Consider the following 22050-nt stretch of genomic DNA (forward strand, 5'->3'; position numbering starts at 1 on the left):
TGGACATGGTTTTTTTAAAAACATTTTATTTCAATAGCTTTAGAGGTACAAGTATCTTTTGGTTACATGGATGAATCGTACAGTGGTAAAGTCTAGGACTTTAGTGTACCCATCACCTGAATAGTGTGTGTTGTACCCAATGGGTAGGTTTTCATCTCTCACTCCCTCTACCCTTCCCCATTCTGAGTCTCCAATGTCTATTATATCACTGTATGCCTTTGTGTACTCATAGCTTAGCTCCTACTTGTAAGAGAACACATGGTATTTGGTTTTCCATTCTTGAGTTATTTCACTTAGGATAATGGCCTCCAGTTCTATCCAAGTTGCTGCAAAAGACATTATGTTATTCTTTTTATGGCATTCAACTGATGAATGAATTACATACACACCACATTTTCTTTATTCATTGGTTGAGGGTACTTAAGTTGATTCCATATCTTGCAATTGTGAATTGTGCTGCAGTAAACATATGTGTGCAAGTGTCTTTTTATATAATGATCTCTTTTCCTTTGGGTAGATACCCAGTAGTGGGATTGCTTCATCAAATGGTAGATGTACTTTTAGTAATTTGAGGAATCTCCATATGGTTTTCCATAGAGGTTGTTCTAATTTACCTTCCCATCAGCAGTGTATAAACAAGAGTTCCGTTTTTGTTTTTTTGTTTTTGTTTTTGTTTTTGCCATATCTATGCCATCTATTGCTTTTTGACTTTTTAATAATGGCCATTCCAGTGAGGATAAGTGATATCTCATTGTGAGTTTAATTTGCATTTCCCTGATGATAAGTGATGTTGAGCATTTTTTCATATATTTGTTGGCCATTCGTATATCCTCTTTTGAGAAATTTCTATTTATATCATTTGCCCACTTTTTAATGGGATTTTTTTTTCTTGCTGATTTGTTTGACTTCCTTGGAGATTCTGGACTGATCTTTGACAAGGCACACAAAAACATAAACTAGGGAAAGGATACCCTATTTAGTGGATGGTGCTGGGAAAATTGGATAGTCACATGTAGAAGAATTAAACTGGATCCCTATCTCTCACCATGTACAAAAATTAAGTCAAAATGGATTAAAGACTTAAATATGATATCTGAAGCCATAAGAATTCTAGAAGAAAACCTAGGAAAACTCTTTTAGACATTGACCGAGGCAAAGAATTTGTGACTAAGACCCCAAAGCAACAGAAACAAAAGAAATAAATGGAATCCAATTAAACTAAAAGGCTTCTGCAGAGCAAAAGAAATATTAACAGAGTAACAAACAACCTACAGAATGAGAGAAAATATTTGCAAACTATGCATCCAACAAAGGGTCATTTTTAAAATCCACTTTGCCAATAGCTATCTTTAATTGGTGTATTTAGATTATTTACACTTAATGTCATTACTGAGATGTTAGGGCTGATGTTTGCCATTTTGTCTTTTGTCTTCTGCTTTCTGTTTGTTTGTTCCTCTGTTTTCTTTTTTTTTTAGTTACTTGAACATTGTTTTAGAATTCCATTTTGATTTCTTCATAGTGTTTTTAAGTGTATTTCTTCATATAGTTTTTCTAGTGGTTGCTCCAGGTGTTACTACATATATATATTTACCGTCTGCTGGTGCCATTTCACCAGTTTGAGTGAAATATAAAAACCTTACCATGCTTTGCTTCCCTTTGCCCTACTCCAAAGTGGGTCTTAAATATTTCCTTTACATACATTGATTTTTCATTTTAACTTAATTTTATTTTATGTTTGAGACAAAGTCTCTCTCTGTTGCCCAAGCTGGAGTACCGTGGCACAATCATAGCTCACTGCAGGCTTGAATTCCTGGACTTAAGCAATCTTACTGTCTCAGCATCCTGAGTAGCTGAGACTGTAGGCATTTGCCACCATGCCCTGCTAAGTACTTTTTTAAATTATTGGGAGGCTGAGGCGGGAGGATCATGAAGTCAGGAGATCGAGACCATCTTGGCTAACACGGTGAAACCCCATCTCTACTAAGAATACAAAAACAAAATTAGCTGGGCATGGTGGTGGGCGCGTGTAGTCCCAGCTACTCGGGAGGCTGAGGCAGGAGAATGGCGTGAACCTGGGAGGCGGAGCTTGCAGTGAGCCAAGATCGCGCCACTGCACTCCAGCCTGGGCAACAGAGCGAGACTCTGGTCTCAAAAATAAATAAAAAAATAAAAAATAAAATAAAATAAAATAATTATTATTATTTTTTAGAGATTGGGGTCTCACCATGTTGCCCAGGCTGGTCAAAACTCCTGGTCTCAAGTGACCCTCCTGCCTCCACCTCCCAAATCGCTGGGATTACAGGTGTGAGCAACTGCACCTGGCTTCCTTTATATACATTCAGAACCACATCAGAAAGTGTTAACATTTTTGCTTCAACTGTTAAATACGAAAACTCATGAGGAAAAGGAAAGCCCATTGTATTTACCTATATTTGTGCTTTCTTCTTTCTTGATATCTCGTGGTATCTTTTTAAAATTCTTTTCTTTCTTTTTAGAGGACTTTAGTAATTCTTTTTGGGTAGGTCTGCTGGTGACAATTTCTCTTAGTTTTCCTTCATTGGAGAATGTCTGGTTTCCCCTACATCTTGAAGGGCAGTTTTGCCGGGTATGGATTCTGGATTCACAGTTCATTTCTTTCAGCCGCTGAAACATACATTGTGCTACTTACTGCCTTTTGACTTCCATGGTTTCCAATGAAACATCCTCTGTGTTCTGAATTGTTTTTTCCCTATAGCTAAGACGCCGTTTTTCTCAGGCAGCTTTCAATGTTTTTGTCTTTGGGTTTTTTTTTCTTTCTTTCTTCTTTCTTTTTTCTTTTTTTTTTTAAAGACAGGGTCTCACTCTGTCACTCAGGCTGGAGTGCAGTGCAGTGGGGCAATCTCGGTTCACTGCAGTCTCAACCTCCTAGGCTCAAGTGATCCTCCCACCTCAGCCTCCTGAGTAGCTGGGACCCACAGGTGCATGCCACCATACCCAGCTAATTTTTGTATTTTTAGTAAAGATGGGGTTTTGCCATATTACTTAGGCTGGTCTCAAACATCTGAGCTCAAGTAACCTGCCCACCTCGGCTTCCCAAAGTGCTGGGATTACAGGCTTGAGCCACCACACTCAGCCTATTTAGTCTTTAGTTTTCAAAAGTTTAATTACAGTGTGTCTTCACATGGATTTCTTTGGATTTATTCCATTTGAGATTTGCTCAGCTTCTTGAATCTGTAAGTTTATGTTTCTTGACAAATTTGGATTTTTTAAAGCCATTATTTCTTGATTATTTTCTCAGTTCCTCTTCTTCCTTCTTTCATTCTGGAGCTCCAGTGACACAAATGTTAGGTCTTTTGTAATAATCTCACAGGTCCCTAAGATTCTGTTCATTTTTTTTCCAGTCTATTTTCTCTCTGTAGTTCAACTAAGTAATTTCTATCATTCTGTCTTTCAGATCACTCATTGTTTCCTCTGCCTCCTCCATTTACCATCAAGCCCATCTATTTATTTTGAGCTTTTTATTTTGGTTATTGTATTTTTTTACTGTGTGGAATGTACTTAATAAATGTTGGCTTTTATTATTGTTGTTAATAAAAATAAACATAACCTTTTCTTTTAATTACCAGACCTACAATACCAAGTTTCACTCACATAAACACTGGCTGTGTTACAAGTATTTCCTTATTCAATTCCTTTATTCCTTTAGTTCTTTTCATATGCCAAGTGTCCTGTCATTTCTTTATTTTAAAATTTTTTTTATTTCAATAGTTTTTGGGGAACAGCTGCTGTTTAATTACATGGATAAGCTTTTTTTTTTTTTTTTTTTTTTTTGAGACGGAGTCTCACTCTGTCGCCCAGGCTGGAGTGCAGTGGCCTGATCTCGGCTCACTGCAAGCTCTGCCTCCTGGGTTCACGCCATTCTCCTGCCTCAGCCTCCCGAGTAGGTGGGACTACAGGCACCCGCCACCACGCCCGGCTAATTTTTTTGTATTTTTAGTAGAGACGGGGTTTCACCGTGTTAGCCAGGATGGTCGCGATCTTGTGACCTCGTGATCTGCCCGCCTTGGCCTCCCAAAGTGCTGGGATTACAGGCGTGAGCCACCGCTCTCAGCCATTACGTGGATAAGTTCTTTAATGGTGATTTCTGAGATTTTGGTGCAAGTATCACCCAAGCAATGTACACTGTACCCAATGTATAGTCTTTTACCCCTTACCCTCCTCCCAGCCTTCCCCGAAGTCCCCAAACTGCATTGTATTATGCTTATGCCTTTGCGTCCTCATAGCTTAGCTCTCACTTAAAGGTGAGAACATACAATGTATGGTTTTCTATTCCTGAGTTACTTCACTTAGAATAATGGTCTCCAACTCCATCCAGGTTGCTAAGAATGCCATTATTTCTTTCCTTTTTATGGCTGAGTAGTATTCCATCATATATAGAATATTATATATATATATATATATAACTACATATTCTTTATCCACTCATTGATTGATGGGCATTTGAGCTGGTCCCATATTTTTGCAGTTACGAATTGTGCTGCTACAAACATTCATGTGCAAGTGTCTTTTCCATTTAATGACTTATTTTCCTCTGGGTAGATGCTCAGTAGTGAGGTTGCTGGATCAAATGGCAGATCTGCTTTTCGTTCTTTAAGGAATCTCTGTACTGTCGTATAGTGGTTGTACTGGTTTACATTCCCACCAGCAGTGTAAAAATGTTCTCTTTTCACCACATCCATGCCAACATCTATTAGTTTTTGATTTCTAAATTATGGCTATTCTTGCAGGAGTAAGGTGAGTACTCCTTGGTTATGTATATTCCTAAATACTTTATTTTTGTTTTTGCAACTATTGTAAAGGTGACTGAGTTCTTGATTTGATTCTCAGCTTAGTCACTGTTGGTGTATAGCAGTGCTATTGATTTGTATACATTGATTTTGCATCCTGAAACCTTACTGAATTCATTTATCAGTTCTAGGAGCTTTTTGATGAGTCTTGAGGGTTTTCCAGGTATATGATAACATCATCATCAAACAGTGACCATTTGACTTCCTCTTTACCAATTTGAATGACCTTTATTTCTTTCTGTTTCTGATTGCTCTGGCTAGGACTTCCAGTACTGTGTTTAATTGAAGTGGTGAAAGTGGGCATTTTTGTCTTGTTTCAGTTCTCGGGGGGAATGCTTTCAACTTTTCCACATTCAGTATAATGTTGGCTGTGAGTTTGTCATAGATGGCTTTTATTACCTTAAGATATGTCCCTACCATGCTGATTTTGCTGAGGGTTTTAATCGTAAAGAGATGCTAGATTTTGTCAAATTTTTTTTCTGCATCTACTGAGATGATCATATAATTTCTGTTTTTAATTCTGTTTATGTGGTGTATCACATTTATTGACTTGTGTATGTTAAACCATCCCTGTATCCCTGGTATAAAACCCACTTGATCATGGTGGACTTTTTTTTTACATATACTGTTGGATTCAGTTAGCTAGTATTTTGTTGAGGGTTTTTGCATCTATGTTCATCAGGCATATTGGTCTGTAGTTTTCTATTTTGTTACGCCTTTTCCTGGTTTTGGTATTAGGCTGATACTGGCTTCATAGAATGATTTCAAAAGGATTCTCTCTTTCTCTATCTTTTGGAATAGTTTTAGCAATATTGGTACCAATTCTTCTTTGAATGCCTGATAGAATTCAGCTGCCAATCCATCTGGTCCTGGATTTTTTTTTTATTGGCAACTTTTTTGTTATTGTTTCAATCTTGCTACTTGTTATTGATCTATTCAGAGTTACTGTTTCTTCCTGGTTTAATCCAGAGAGGGCTGTGTATTTCCAGGAATTTATTCATCCCCTCTAGATTTTCTAGTCTGTGCGCATAAAGGTGTTCATAGTAGCCTTGAATGATCCTTTGTATTTCTGTTGTATCGGTTGTAATATCTCCTGTTTCTTTTCCAATTGAATTTGTTTGGATCGTCTCTCTTCTTTTCTTGGTTAATCTCATGAATGGTCTAACAATTTTGTTTATCTTTTCAAATAATCAGCTTTTTGTTTCATTTATCTTTTGTATTTTTTTTTATTTCAATTTCATTTAGTTCTGTTGCGATCCTTGTTACTTCTTTTCATCTCCTATGTTTTGGGTTTGGTTTGTTCTTGTTTCTCTAGTTCCTTAAGGTGTGACCTTAGATTGTCTATTTGAGCTCTTTCAGATTTTTTGATTTCGGCATTTAATGCTGTGAAATTTCCTCTTAGCACCACTTTTGCTGTATCCCAGGGGTTGTGATAGATTGTTTCATTATTATTCAGTTCAGACAATTTTTAAATTTCCATCTTTATTTCATCGTTGACCCAAAGATCATTCAGGAGCTGATTACTTAATTTCCATATATTTGCATGGTTTTGAGGGTTCCTTTTGGAGTTGATTTACAATTTTATTCCACTGTGGTCTGAGAGAGTAGTCAATATAATTTTGATTTTCTTAAATTAATTGAGACTTGTTTTGTGGTCTATCATATGGTCTATCTTGAATAATGTTCTGTGTGCTGATGAATAGAATGTATATTCTGTTGTTGTTGGGCAGAATATTCTGTAAATATCTGTTAATTTCCTTTGTTCTAGGGTATAGTTTAAGCACATTGTTTCTGTGTTGACATTCTGTCTTGATGACGTGTCTAGTGCTGTCAGTGGGGTATTAAAGTTCCCCACTATTATTGTGTTGCTGTCTATCTCATTTCTTAGGTCAGGTGGTAATTGTCTTATAAATTTGGGATCTCCAGTGTTGGGTGCATATATATTTAAGGTTAGTGTTAGGGTTAGAGTTTGCTGAACTACCGTGCTCCAGGCTGGTACTGGGGAGTGTCTGCAAATAGTCCTCTGATGCGATCTATCTTCAGGTCTCTCAGCCATGGATACCAGCACCTGTTCAGGTAGAGGCAGCAGTAGAGTGAAGTGGATTCTGTGAGAGTCCTTGGTTGTAGTTTTGTTTAGTGCATTGGTTTTCTTAAATGCTAGTTATGCTTATAGTGAAGTTGTCACACAGACAGATTCAGGACCTCTGGTTAGCCAGGTTGTTACAGATAGTGAAATTAGCTGTTGTTTTCTCCTTTCTTGGAGCAGGGTTGTTCTGTCATGAGTTGCTGTAATGGCTTGAGTTGGTTGCCCTCCAGCCAGGAGCTTTCAAGAGAGCATCAGCTGTGGTTATATTGGGGGATGCAAGCTTGCCCTAAGGTCACCTGGATAACCTCGGGTTTCTCAGGCAATGGGGGGTGCTATAGGGCTCCTGCAAGTTTATGTCTTTTGTCTTCAGCTACCAAGGTGGGTAGAAAAAGACCATCAGGTGGGAGTAGGGCTAGGTGTGTCTGAGCTCAGACTCTTCTTGGGTGGTGCCTGCAGAGACCACTTGGGGGGACGGGGCAGTGGTTCTCAGGCCAATGGAGTTATGTTCCAAAGGGGATTATGGCTGCTTCCGATGTTTCATAAAGATTGCCAGGGAAGTCGGGGAAAGCCCGCAGTGACAGACCTCACCCAGCTCCCACACAGCCAGCAAGGCCAGTCTCACTCCTGCCAACAGCCAACAGAGCTGAATTTATTTACAGGCCTCTGGTGCACAGGGCTGAGATCTTGCCCCAGGCTACAAGCCTCCCTGCTGAGAAAGCAAGCAGGGCTTTCAGGCCTCACCCCTCCCTGACTGCCGCAGCTTCTGTGCTCATATCTGCACCTCCTATTCGCCCCCACCCCTCAGATTCTGCCTAGGAATCTGAGGAAAATTCATACTTGATCAAAATTATTACAAAGTTCAGCTGCAAGTCTCTTTCTCCCCGTGGCCCTTCCCCAATTCCACTGGCTGCCTTCCCCTAGGAACCCTGTGAGATAAAGTGAGAAATGGCTTCGCTGGGCTTCCCTGGGGATCAGGAGTGCCTACAGGGCACTTCCCACTGCTTCTTCTACTTTTATATTTTGCTCAGCTCTCTAAATTCATTTCAGCTCTAGGTAAAGTTAAATCTTTCTTCCATGATCTAGATTTCCAGGTTCCCCAGTGAGGATGTATGTTCAGAGGCAGACTTTCCTCCCCTCACTTCGGGCACTGACTGTGTTTTTGGCTGTTTCATGGAGTTTGCAGTGGCAAGCCACTGCTTTCAAAGGGTTCGTGAATTCTTTCAGTTGCCCTGGTATGTTCCTGTGGTGGTTCTTGGAGCAAAAGTTCACAATGTGAGTCTCCAAATGCTCCTCATTATTGTATTTTTTTAATCATAAAATTCTATTTTTTCCTTATATCTTCTCTTTATTTGCAGAGACTTTTTATTTCTTTGCTGAGGCTTTTAATTTCTTTATTTATCTTAAGCATGTGCATAATTGCTTGTTGAAGTATTTTTTAAATCATGGTGTTTAAAAATCTTTGCCAGATAATTCTATTATCCCTATCATCTTAGTGTTCACATCAGTTGATTGACTCCTCATTACTGCTGGATGAGGATGGGAGTTCTGGATCCCATGTGGTCTCCACTGATGTGGGGCTTGTAACCACTGGTAGTGATGAGAGTCCTGACTAGGCTGCCTCTGATACCCCAGAGGAGAGGGGGAGGGGGAGGAGTATCTAGTTATTTCTAGGAGGGGGCGGATGTCCAGGCTTCCCATGTAGTCCTTACTGATATTGCCAGGGAAGGTAGCTCATTACTAGCAATCTCAGATGAAAGTCTCATCTCTCCCCTTGGGCCTTCTCTGACATCACTCTGGCAAGGGTGTTGGAGTTTCTTGCTATGGTCTCTTAAGGGTGAAAGTCTAGGCTATCTACCCAGGCTTTGCTGGTGTGGGTGTGGGTGTGGATGAGGCCATGGGTTTTTTGTTTTTTAAAATGATGTTTGGCTGAAGTAGAGTTGCTATTGTCTAAGAGTTTTCTGTCTTGCTAGAACACTCCTTTCCTGGTCCTCTGGCTAGAGAGAGCAGGCATTTGTTGGGAGTCTGTTTGTCTGCACCAGTTGTGTCGGGTTTCTGGATTGCTGGCTTCTTCAGCTACCTCATCTCCTTGGTTCTTGGTGTGCATTATCCTTTATCTGGACTACTGAGTTGAACCCCCAACAAGTCTTTCAGACTATCTCTGGCTTCTCCAACACATCCTGCACACTTCTGCCAGTGTTTTCTTCCTACAAGGCAGAACTGACCATGTCACTCTCCTGTTAATATTATTTACTGTCCATAAAATAAAGCTCAACCTCTGTAAGGCACTGCAGATCCACCAAAATGCAATTCCAACTTTGCCTTTGCAGCTTTGACTTCTGTTCAATTTCTCTGCCTATCCCTTTGCTCCTGTGCTAAAGATGTGTCGTGTACTTTAGCTCCTGCTCTTCCTTCTGTCTCCAGTGCTTTGCTTTACTCTAGCAAAGTATAGTTTCAAAGTTAAGAGCACCGGAGTTGGACTGACTAAGTTTAAATTCCAACTTTATCATTTTCTAGCTAGGTGATCTTAGGCAACTTTACCTCTCCATAGCTCAGTTTTCCCATCTGAAAAACAAGGATAATAGCATCTACCTCATGGGACTGTTATGAAACTTAAATTAAGTAGCACTTAGCAAATTATCTGGTTGAAGAGAAAGGTCTCAATAAATGTGGACTATTAGTATAATTCATTATTAAATTAATACTCAGTAGTTAAATTAATATGCAGTTGCTCAACATTCAATTTGAATGTTACCTCTCTATGAAGTCTTTATGGGTCCTCTACATTGCTACCTTATTATTGAAATTAATTATTCTTTTCCCAACTGTCCACTTAATTTACATCGCATTTACACTTGATTCTGCTTGCAGTGCAGGTAGGTAGATCGCTGACCACATTTGCTCATTTCTGGATTTATTCATTCAAAGGAAGCACTATGAGTCAATCATTGGGCACAGAGGTGAGTAAGATGTGGATCTTCCTTCAGAGAATTTTCAGTTCCTTAGTAGCTGCAGATTGCTTGCTAAATAAATGGTTCTGGTGGGGCTTAATAAATATTTATTGATTTAAGACAAGCAAGCTCTGCCTTGGGATAGGAAGGTAGGCAGCCTCCAGGCTAAACAGCATCACAGTGTGTTAAAGTTAGAAACTTTTTGTGAACCACCCTTGGTACTGACCTCTGCATAGTGCTAAGTGAAGGCTTCAGGCTCTGTGTTAGAGCCCTGCTGTAACAGCATTGGTATTCCTGTGGTCTGTGGCCACCACCACGTGAGTCTTGACTAGGACCATATCATTTCTTAACCCTGGTCCTTTATGTTCAAATCAAGACAAAGATTTTTCTTGAGGTCTATATCAGTGTCATTGAGGATATTGTTCATTCTGTTTTAAGGCCCATGTCTGACAATCTTAGCCTCACACACCTTGACTCCCATCATTGAGACAGAATTTGTTTTAAAGCACTTATGTGCCAGGAACTGTGTTAGCTACCACAAATGCAGAAGGATGGGACACAAGAGCCCCCTCAACAGCCAGGAGCTCATAGTCTCCATGCTGGAGCAATCGTTAGAAGCACAAAGCTGATTGTTTCACTATGGCCACCTTACCAACAATGCTTTGGTAGACAGGCTGGATATGAAGCCAGATATTTTAGGCCAAGGAGGGACTGATGGAAGAAATGGAAAGAGGAAATATAAGTTCCTATGAAGATGTATGGCTGTGAAGGGAAGTAGAATGGGTGATAAGAAACTACAGTGGAGGTTGAGCAAAGGGAAGATTGCTTAAAGGTGGGGGAAATTAGGTAAGTTTATAGTAGATAAAAGGAGATAAGGGCAGTAGATCAAAAGACAGAGAGATTGAGATAGTGATTTGGAAAGAATAAGCAAATATTTGAGAAAGAACAATAGATATTCATGTACACATACATATATACATGCGTGCATACATATATACATTGTATATTTATATATGTATGTATATAAGTATAGAATGTATATATGTATGTGTGTTTATATATATGCATTTTGTATATGGGGCAAGAAGGTGAGGAGAAAGTGAAAGACTAAAATTTTGAGAAAGAGAATTATACATATATATGTAATCACTCTATATACATATTATCTATTTATCTACCTACCTGTCTATCTATCAATCCATCTATCTTCCTACCTATTTATATAGAGAGATGGAGATCAGCCAGAAAAGGGAAAGTCAAAGAAGAATCATTCATTAGTGGAACCATGTCCTGTAGGAAGAAGGAGGAAATAATTTGAAAGCACAGGTGAAAATTCCTTAGAGACAGAAGGAAGGAAGGTCAGAATGAGATGGAAGGGAGGAAAGTTAGAGTTCATGTAGGGTGCCCTCTATTTCTCTGGAAAGCTGAGAAGATTGAATGAGAAGATTGAAGAATGAGAAAGTGAGAAAGTAAGATGTCAGGGACATACATGTAAGCTTTCCTAGCAGCACTGGGGGCCTCCATTGATTTTGTAAACTCAGCATTTGCAATGCTGCAAATATGAATGATTATATTTTTTCAGAAGCACTAGCCTGTAGGGAGGAGAGCAGACAGGTGAGGGTTGGAGTGCTTTGGGAGTTAGGCGTGAGGTTGAGGAGAGGGCAGCAGAAGGGTCCTGGTGAGAGCAGCATGTAGTGTAGTTGTAGTAGCCAGGCTGTGCAGAGAAAAGATGAATCTAGGATGACAGTGATAAACTGAGTGAGCAGGGAGGGGATGAGAAGATAGAAGCCTCAGAGAGCTTGGGGAGCACGTTTACTTTGATTCAGGTATGGAGAGTGCATAGCAGTATTCTCAGCTAATAAAGATATACTCAGCTAATAAAGCAGATTCTAGCTGCTAATAAAGATATACCCATGACTGGGTAATTTATAAAGGAAAGAGGTTTAATTGACTCACAGTTCTGTATGGCTGAGGAGGCCTTAGGATCATGGTGGAAGGGGAAGCAAACATGTCCTTCTTCACGTGGCAGCATCAAGAAGTACTGAGCAAAAGGGGGAAATGCCCCTTATAAAACCATCAGATCTCATGAGAACTCACTCACTATTAGGAGAACAGAAGCATGGGGGTAACTGCCCCATGATTCAATTACCCCCCAGCTGGGTCCCTCCTACAACAGTTGGGGATTATAGGAACTATATTACAAGATGAGATTTCAGTGGGGACACAGCCAAACCATATCAGAGAGGTAAGATAGAGGTTCTGATTGGAGAGTGAGATTTCTCAGTGTGAGTCATTCATCCAGCAAACAGTCCCTGAGCATTAGCTCTATGCACTTATTGTGGGAAACTCTGAGAACAAAGATAAGAATTAAGGCATGGTCCCTGCCCTTACGGAGTTCACAACCCAGTATTCAAAGGTAAAACCTTTCCAGGTGATGACAAGGTCCAGGATACATCTCTGGAAATGATTCACTGTGATGGTTGGGAGGGGAAGGTTGATGGGGCAGTGGAAGCCAAGTGGCTGGCAGGCTGGCATGTTAGATGTATCATCCCCAGGTGCTTATCAGCGCTACAAAGAAAATCGGGGTTTCTCTCCACTCAGTTATTTCTCTGGGGCCGTGTGTATCCTCTCCCCAGCCAGTGATATAAGGACTGTTTTTCCATTTGAGCTTTTGCTCTTCAGACTCCCTGTGATTGTCCTAGGGTCAGTGCCTGATAGTTTTCACCAGTGTAGAGTGGAAGGTCAATGGGCCTCAAAGACCTACTTCTGCACTTTGGTACATGAGTCTGTAGACAGTTACCCGTCCCATGCTTCCAGTTTCCTTTTCTTTCTTGCCCTTATTTTCTTGACCTGTAAAATTAACATAGGATGGAGCCACCAATCCATTTTGGGGAAGAAGCAGCTGAGATGTGTCTCTATATAGTAATCAATAAGCAGAAGTCGGAAGCCACAGTAGTTGGAAGGGTGTGATGATGACGAACGAATGAGTGTGCACACGTGAAGTGGGGACAGCTCAATGCTCAGAGCTCCATGACTGATTTCATTCTTCCTGCAAGCTTCTAAGTGAAGCTAGACACAGAGAGGAGATTTCCTACCTGGGCCGAGCAGAGGCCTTGACACTTTAGCAAGGAAGGCATAGGGTGTCAGAATCTACGTATCAGCATTTCCAGGATTCTAGTTCCTACAGAGCTGTGTGAGACTTCATTTCATGGCCCATCTGGGCATTGCTAGAAGGAAACAGAATTCTCTCCCTTCCTGTTCCAGAGAGGCTGGCCTGCAAACTTCACTGATGAGGGGCCAGATTGGGACATCCCACACTAGCTGTTTTGTGGATTTTGGCTGACAGGAGCAGAGAGGAAGCATGTTTCTTTGATCTTTTACCTCTTGCATCCTTTCTGGTATGACCTTGGGAGACTGGTTTATCTGGCTGTCTAGTTCAAATTCCAGATTACACTCTGTCAATGGGCTTTCTCCTCTCTGGGGATGCTATTCATCCTTCCAAGGATCCAGACACTAGCCACCAAAGCTTCTCTGCTGGGTTCACACACATACCAGGTCTAAGGTATGATGTGATCTCCTAGGTATGTGATGGTTTTTGTGCTGCTTCTTTTTTCTTTCAGAGTCTGAGAAGCCAACTGGGGCCAAACAAGTTTTAGAACCTCTACTGGCTGATGCCAACATCATCAGAGATGAACTGTTCTTACCAGAAACTTCTCTGCTCCTGACACCACACCTCTCCCCAGGTAGCTAAAGGGATAATGAGATTATTACCCCCTGAACACTATGTATGGGGGTGATATACCAGGGGACACTCAGTTCCAATTGCAATATCATAGGCACAATATTAGAAGAATATTTGGACACTTTGATAGCCAAAGAAAGGCATTTGGAAGATTCATAGGGGGCTTCACTGCAATAGGTCTTTCCTTTGCTTAAATCATGAATTTTTTATTAAATTTTACACAAATACATTTTTTCATCTATTCATACGATCTTTTTCCTGTTAATCTATAAATATGATAGAGTACACTTATTTACAATCCAATTTTTAAAAATAAGTGCAATAACATCTCTTACTTAAAATTAAGCCATATCATAATGTGATATGAATTAGAATTTTATTGACTTCAAATTTAATACCGCTAAAAGACAACTCTTTTAATCATTCTTATTAAAAGTTAATCATTCTTATTAACTTAAACCAAAATTTGATTGCAAGATTCTTTAAATAAAGTAACCTTCAAAATTCAGTGTTTTACCTCACCAACACAATTTTTAAATTGTGGTAAAATACATATAACAAAATTCATCATCTTAAATTACTTTTAAGTGTATAGTTCAGTGGCATTAAGTATATTTACATTATTATGCAACCATCACCATCATCCTTCCCCAGAACTCTTTTCATCTTGCAAAACAGAAACTTTGTACCCTGTAGCCTGTTCAATAATTATCTTTTCCCTGCTCCTGCTCCTGACAACCGCTACTCTATTTTCTGTCTCTATGAATATGACCACTGTTGGTGCTTCATACATGTGGAATCATATAATACCTATCCTTTTTGACTGGCTTATTTCACTTAGCCTAATGTCCTCAAGTTTAATCCATGCTTATGCCTTCCTTTTTAAGGCTGTGTGTAATATTGCATTGTATTTGTGGACAACATTTTATTTATTCATCCATCTGTGGATGGACATTTGGGTTACTTCCACCTTTTGGCTATTGTGAATAATGCAGCTCTGAACATTGGTGTACAAATTCTGTTCAAGTCTCTGCTTTAAAATCCTTTGAGTATATACCCAGAGGTGGAATTGCTGGGTCATACGATAATTCTATTTAAACATTTTTTAAGGAATAGTCATCCTATTTTCCACAGTGGCTGCACAATTTTACCTTCCCATCAACAGTGCACAAGGGTTCCAATACTTATTTTCTGATTTTTGATAGTAGTCATCCTAACGGGTATGAGATGATATTTCATTGTGGTTTTGATTTTGATTTCATTAATGCTTGGTTATGTGGAGCATCTTTTCATGTGCCTATTGACTACTTGTGTATCTTTGGAGAAATATTGCTTCAAGTCTGTTGCCCATTTTTAAATTGAGCTCTTTGTTTTTAGTTGTTGAGTTGTAGGAGTTCTGATATTAGGAATTAGGATAGGTAGCAGTCTGGGTATTAACCCTTTATCAGATATATTATTTGCAAATATTTTCTCCCATTTTGTGGGTTGCCTTTTTACTCTGTTGTACCCTGTGATGCACAGAAGTTTTTAATTTTCATAGAGTCCTTTTTTTTTTTTACTTTTGTTGCCTGTGCTTTTGGTGTCATATCCAAGAAATCATTGTCAAATCCAATGTCATGAATCTTTACCCCTGTTTTCTTCTAACAGTCTTCTAAAATTTTTAGCTGTTACATTTAAGTCTTTGACACATTTTGAGTTAATTTTTTATATAATATAAGGTAAGGGTCCAACTTCATCCTTTTGCACGTGGACATCCAGTTTTTCCAACACTGTTTGCTGAAAAGGCAGTCTTTTCCCATTGAATGGTCTTGGCACCCTTGCAAAAATAATTTGAACATATATATATGTAAGGGTTTATTTTTGGATGTTCTACTCTATTCCATTAAGCTACATGTCTGTTTTTATATGCTAGGCCTACACTGTTTTGATTACTATAGATTTATAATAAGTTTTGAAATCGGGAAGAGTGAGATGTCTAACTTTGTTAATTTTCAAGATTGTTTTGACTGTTTGGGGTCCCCTGAGATTCCATATGAATTTCAGTATGGATTTTTTTATTTCTGCAAAAAACATCATTGAGATTTTGGGTCTGCCATAAAACTTCTGAATTCTTTCTTATAGGAAACATTTGCCAGACAGATGAAGAGAAGGGGGGGGCATTTAGGCAAAAGGAAGAGTGTGACCAAAAGCATGAAGAGGTGAAAGAGCTTGCTCTACTTGGGGGAACTAAAAGTAATCTAGTATTGTTGAAGCTCTAAGCATTCTTATTATCTGTGTGTATATGTGTGTGACTGTCAGCTTGGATAGGAGATATATTAGGAGGTAAGGCAGAGGTCAGATATTGTGAAAGTGGATGTGTATTGTGTTAAGAGGTCAATGGAAATTCATTAGAGTTGGGTTGTGGACTGATGTGATCATATTTGTACTATAGAAAAATGACCCTGTTAATAAGAATGGGTGCTATATTGAGAAGGAAGGAGGTATCAGCAGAAAGACCAGGTAGGAGATTGTTGCAAAACTCCCAGAAATAAAATAATAAGACTTGCAATCTGGTAACATTAGTGGAGACAGGAAGGAGGGAATGGTTTTGAAATAGACATGGCTCACTACACACTCAGACATATTCCAGTAGCTTCACTCTTTTCCTGGGTCTTGAAGTCCTCAGATCTGTAGAACAGCCTCTGAACTCAGTTTGATGGCTCTAACCATTCATCTGTATCATCCAGTTGCCACCTTTTAGGAACACAAATGACTGTTGAAAGAGGTGCTGTGTTCTGCTCAGCGGCTCAAGGGTCCCTTAACAGCAGCCAGTCTCTTTTCAAAGTCCCTGGAGCTCCCACTCCTTCTCCTGTCACTCTCAGAGCCTCTGGCTGCTCCAAGGACTTTATGGTTGTTTCTTTGTGCCTGTGAGTTGGTTGGTGTTTTCTTGTTTTGGTCTTTCCTGAAGCTTGCTGAAATCTACCAGCCAGAGAGTGTTCTGTTGTAGCCCATTCTATTTACCTCATGGAACTGCCGCTCTCCAGGCCTTCTAATTGTGGCCCAAGTTACTCATATCTGTGACCCACTGAGATCCCAGGTTCATTCTCCAAGCCTTGACACCCCTCTACACTCTGTGACTCAATTGCCTGCCTTCAGTTCATAGCAGCATCAAATGAGCTGTTCATGAGCAGTTCATAGCAGCATCGAATTGGGTCTTTGCCACCTCTCTCCTACTTCGTGCTCAGGAGCTCTCTGTAAAGCCTTTGCTGAGTAACTGGGTAATGCTAATGCCAGGCTTGAGCTGCAGCAGCTGGGGAGAGGATGTGCTCCTCCAGCCAGAGGCTGGAGCACTGAGATCCCAAGTCCCTGTTCTGATCCCTGGAGGGATGGTTGTATGGATGGGCAGTCTGGGCCATGTGTGTGTTCTACTGGCCCATCACAGTCACAGGTGGAGTCATGGAGCTAGAGGCAGGGAGCAGCTCGAGCTCTCAAATTCCTGTAGATATTTTAGAATGAGAACTGCTTTGGCAGTTCTGGGATAGCCAGCTCTGAACCACTGCCAAAGGCACACATTTAGTGACCTGAGGGATGAGGCAAACTGATCAAGGTACACAAGTGTCATCAGTGCAGGCTCCCGGGAAAGCACAGCAGGAGAGGAGAGGGCTGTGGCTTGTAGTTAAAATGCAGTGATGAATGTGACGATGATTTGAACCCGATGGGCTGTGCCTCAAAGGTGAACCAGGGAGAATCAAATAAAGAGTTCCAGAAGAGGTAAGGGGGAATTGTTTAGTGGGAATTAGGAAGATACAGGGAAGAGAAAGGAGAAAGATCAGGAAAATCAGGGATGTAAGGAGTTTCTACTTCCTTGAAAGCCAGGAAGCTCACTTGAACAAAGAGCACAAGACCCCAAATCTTTGTGGCCCCCCTGGCTGGGAGAGCTTGCTGGTCTTTCTTTAGGAGCCTGGCTAGTTTTTGCAAGCATAGTTTTCACAAGCAATTGAAGGATAATTTCCTTAGCTCTATAGTGAAGCTATCCCCCCAAAAAAGTGGGGCTGGCCAGAGAGGGTCTGTAGTTTCCAAAGCCCCAAAGGACACCTGCAAATCGGCTGTTGCAAAAATATGTCTTTAGGAGTCCAGGCTACCTGGAACATGGCCTCAGGACAGCAGAATGTTTCTTATCACTCACTTTATGTTCCCAAACAGAAGAGAAGAAGGAAAGTGGCCACGTTGATTCAGCCAAGCATCTCCAGGAGGTCCCCTCTGGATGTCCCATGAGGCTGCCCCTCAGCCACAGCCCAGAGCACGTGGAGATGGCTTTGCTCAGCAACATCCTAGCGGCCTATTCCTTTGTCTCAGGTAGGTGCCTGGTTTCCACTGGGCCAGGACTGAGGTCTGGGGCTGGGTCCAAGGTTGTCTCCTGGGTGGTCATTTCTGGCCTTATTCTCAGTAAAGACACGCTACGTAATCATAGCTACTGCTGTGCTTTGCTGAGCTTTGAGATGAAAGGTCTCTAGGTTGGGAGTTAAGCTTGTCATTCTCTAATTTGAAAAATGAAGGGTTCTAAGAGCTTTGTCTTGCAGAAAATGTTTAGCTGCTCAAGTGAGTGATTGAAGTGGCCCGGGGCTACTGTTGGCTTCTGTCACTATGCATTAACTCTGACCAAGGAGGGGGCTGATGGAGTACCTCAGCCTGGTTATTCTATGCAGTTAACCTCACACAGGCTGCCTGTGTGTGAGACTTTGTGTGTGGGAGAGAGAGTATGTTTATATGTTCTGTGTTTGGGGCCTTTCTGAGGTATTTGACGAAGCTGTAGAAGAGATGAAGACAGAAGGCATGTGGAGTATGGAAGAGTCTGATATTTGTCCCTTCATTGGTTCAAAGTTGTACTCTTTAGTAAGATGGCTGATTTTCTTCTCAAGATCATTTCTTGAAAACAGATGTTGTTCATATAAAAGGAGTCATTTAAAAATACATGAAAATGCTCACTGGTTTGAATGACTAAACTGTTCCTCTGTTGCTTGAATGAGTTTTTAATTTCTTGATACTTTGCTTTTGTTTTTGTTTTGTTTTGTTTTGCCTGATGTCTCTGGATATATTGTATAAAAAGGAAGGGACTAGGGTTTCAATTGGATTTCCTTTGGGCGAGGACTGGTTTTACTTTCTAATTCTTTAGGCAGGGTTGACACATGGTGGTCTAAGAGTTGAAATGCAAACCTGACATTATGATTTACAGTGGCAATTCTGAGCCAAGTGGAGGGTTCCATGAGCCAAGGAAGTTCATGGCTTCTCTTTGTAAGAGGATCTTGGATGACGTGCAACCTGATTTCAGAAAAAAAAGGACTGCTCAGGGTCTTGTTCTGGGCAAGCTGCAGCATGTAGTCTGCTTGTGCCTCAGGTCCGGGGCTCTGCCTTCTTAGATCAGTGAAGGCCTAGGTCACCAGTCAGCTCCTCTTTCCCCTTAAGGAAGTCCAGGGCCTCCTTCTCCAGGCACTCACCCATTAGAGGAATCTCATCTTTGCTCTTGCTTCAAGGCAACATTGGAGAGAAAGGACACAAGAGCTGGAAGAGAGGTTTGAAATTCAGACATCGTTTTCACAAGCAATTGAAGCATAATTTCCTTAGCTCTGTAGTGAAGCTATCCCCCAAATGAAGTGGGGCTGGCAGAGAGGGTCTGTAGTTTCCAAAGACCCAAAGGATACCTGTGAATCAGCTGTCGCAAAAATATGTCTCGCATGAGAGCAAACAGCACTGCACTTTGGATCTCTGATCAGCACAGGAGGTACCTGGCAATTTTCCATTTCAGTCAACATGACCCTGAATTGTGACCACTGAAAGTGGTAACTCATTGAATAGTCCTGTGTTTACCATGTGTCTTGTGATCTTGTCAAGGCTGAAAAGTACATGGCCCTGTTTTTCTCTCCCCTCCAAACTTCCTCCTTCCTGCCCCATACTCATGAATTAAATACTACTTGGGATGCAGGAAGACAATGCTTCTTTAAGTAGGTACGGGCTGAGATAAAAAGAAAACACAAGGAAATGGAAAAGCAGTGTGGCTAAAATAAAATTTGGATGCAGTGTGTAGACTCAGTGACTGAAAATCTATTCTGAAATGGGGAACACTCCCTGATTATAAGTGAAATTAATAAAGAAAATTTCAAATATGTATTTAAATATTCAAGATACAAATAACCATTGTTTTTCGTGAAGAAAATCAAATAAATGGATTGGAAGCAATGATGAAAAGTATGATGGAAGAAAATTGTGGAAAATGTCCTAATCTTGTAGCTGTCTCATGTCCTCATTCTGCTCTATCAGATCTTCAACCCCGCAGGGCCCCTGGCCCCTCGTATTTTCTCCCAGTGCATCTGTTGCCTCCTCTCCTATCCACGTGGTCCCTTATTTCAGCAACACATTTGCTAATACACATAACTGCCTTATTCTTTTGTGTAGCTTCTGAGTAAACCAGTAGGTGAAACCCCAACTCTGAGTAAATCCTGCTCAATTTCTTGTGTGTGTGTGTGTGTTCTTTGTTAGGGGGGTGTCTAAGGTGCTTGGTAACCTTGTGGGAGAGATGGAGACAGAAGAAGGCATGTGAGTTGGGAGAGTCTATATTCGCCCTTTTTTTTACTTCAAGGTTGTACTCTTTAGGAAGACGGCTGACTTTCTCCTCAAGATCATTTATTGGAAAGAGATACTGTTTATATAAAAGGAGCCATTTAAAATTACATGAAAATGCTCAATGGTTTGAATGACCAAACTGCTCCTCTGCTGTTGAGTTTTAAAATATTTGATATTTTGTTTTTGTTTTGCCTGATGGTCTCTGGATTTTATGTAAAAAGAAGGGGACTGAGGTTCTGATTGGATTTCTCTTTGGGCAAGGACTGGTTTTACTTTCCAGTTCTAATCTAGCCAGGGTTCATATTAGATGACTTAAGAAAAGTGACCCTTTCTCACTCTGTACAAGTTATCAAACACCAGTATAATTTGCCATTTGAAGCCACTAGAAATTCATAGTCTCCAATCTCAGCTGAGCTTTTCACATCATACCTTAATCTCCCTGTTTACTTCTGGACACATCTTGTGCCCATTCTTCACAACAAACATTTCAAACCTTGACCATTCCAATAATTGTAAATATCTGCTTACCACAATGGGCCCTACAAGTAAATGACAAGTGTCAAACTAGGGGAAAATGAAACATTAATGAAGAAGAGTTAAAGTTTATAACAAATAAAGAGCTCTTATAAATCAATAAAAGTGTCCCAAAAGGAAAGTGGACAAAAAACAAGAATCAACAGTTTGCAAAAGAAGAAATACAAATTATCAATAAAACATAAACAGCTCAAATTCCAGCAGAAAAATGCAAAATGGAAACTGCAATGCGATTAACATTTTTATTTTATACATTTCTCAAAGACTTGACTGATTAAGTATGTAATTTTGGTCTTGGAGAAAGTCTGGGGAGATGAGTACTTACACATCGTGCTGATGGAATTGTGAATTGCTACAACCTCTCTAAAAAATAATTTGACAATATCCATCAAAGCCCTTAAAAACACATACGCTAGCCAGAAATCCCACTTCCGGAAATGTCTCCTAAGGAAAGAATTAGGGATATAGGCAGAAATTTTACTGTGAGGATGATTGATCTCAGAATTATTTATAATACATGTAGTAAAATATTAGGGAAATTTTGTATTAATTGAAATAGATGTTTATGACATGCTGCTAGGTAAATAAAGCCTGTTGCCACACACCATATACATTATAATCCCATTTATATATGTATATTCATATGTATAGGTAACCACATTTTTGTAGGTGAAGGTATATGTATTTTTAATTTTCTTTTGCTTAACTGTATTTTTAATAACAATTCATTGATATTACTTCATAAGAAATGTTATTTTATTAAAATATTATATTTTGAATTATACCATACATATATTAGACAATTATCACACCTCTGTCTTTCCTAACTTCCTGAGCTTCTTATCTAAGTGTCCTGAAAATAACTATTTGGTTGTGCTATAAGCATTTCAAATTCACTTCAGCCTAGAATAGAATATTGTCCTTCTCTTTAAATATGCTCTTTCTTTTACATACCCATCTAGGGCATCACCTAATCCAGAAATAGGATTTTTAACCTTTGATGCATCTTCTTCACTGCCCATATCCAACTGGTTTGGGTCGATTGATTTTGCCTCTTAAAATGTATGGCGTCCACTTTAGTCCCACCATCATTGATTGACTGGCTCCAAGCCCCATCATGTTTTTGCCTGCCTTATCATAATGGTATTTGCTGTGGTCTTGCCTCCATGATCTTGTTTCACAGTCTATATTTTGTAGCAAAATGATGTTTCCAAAATTCGGATGTGATGATGCAATTCTTTTTATTTTTTAGCATCCCTTAGTGGATTCTCATTATCTCTGGGATAAAATCCAAACACTTTTGTGTGGTTTAAGAGT

At 40.0% G+C, this 22050-nt stretch overlaps 1 protein-coding gene across 8 annotated transcripts in view; it reads left to right on the top strand.

The window, feature by feature from the left end:
* EVA1A (eva-1 homolog A, regulator of programmed cell death) overlaps positions 1 to 22050 on the top strand; it is a 155648-nt gene that overhangs the window by 111954 nt on the left and 21644 nt on the right. For 5 of the 8 annotated variants that reach the window (XM_055378158.2, XM_031008369.3, XM_055378155.2 and 2 more), the window contains 2 exons: positions 13481 to 13603; positions 17785 to 17937. In XM_055378158.2, the coding sequence (XP_055234133.1) occupies positions 17853 to 17937 (85 nt within the window). In that variant the 5' untranslated portion in view covers positions 13481 to 13603; positions 17785 to 17852. Of the gene's footprint in view, positions 1 to 13480; positions 13604 to 15823; positions 17353 to 17784; positions 17938 to 22050 lie in introns of those variants that run through there. The other 3 variants (XM_063695751.1, XM_055378157.2, XM_031008370.3) reach the window with 2 other exon arrangements.

This window comes from Gorilla gorilla, chromosome 12, assembly GCF_029281585.2.
Source record: "Gorilla gorilla gorilla isolate KB3781 chromosome 12, NHGRI_mGorGor1-v2.1_pri, whole genome shotgun sequence".
Classification (NCBI taxonomy): domain Eukaryota; kingdom Metazoa; phylum Chordata; class Mammalia; order Primates; family Hominidae; genus Gorilla; species Gorilla gorilla.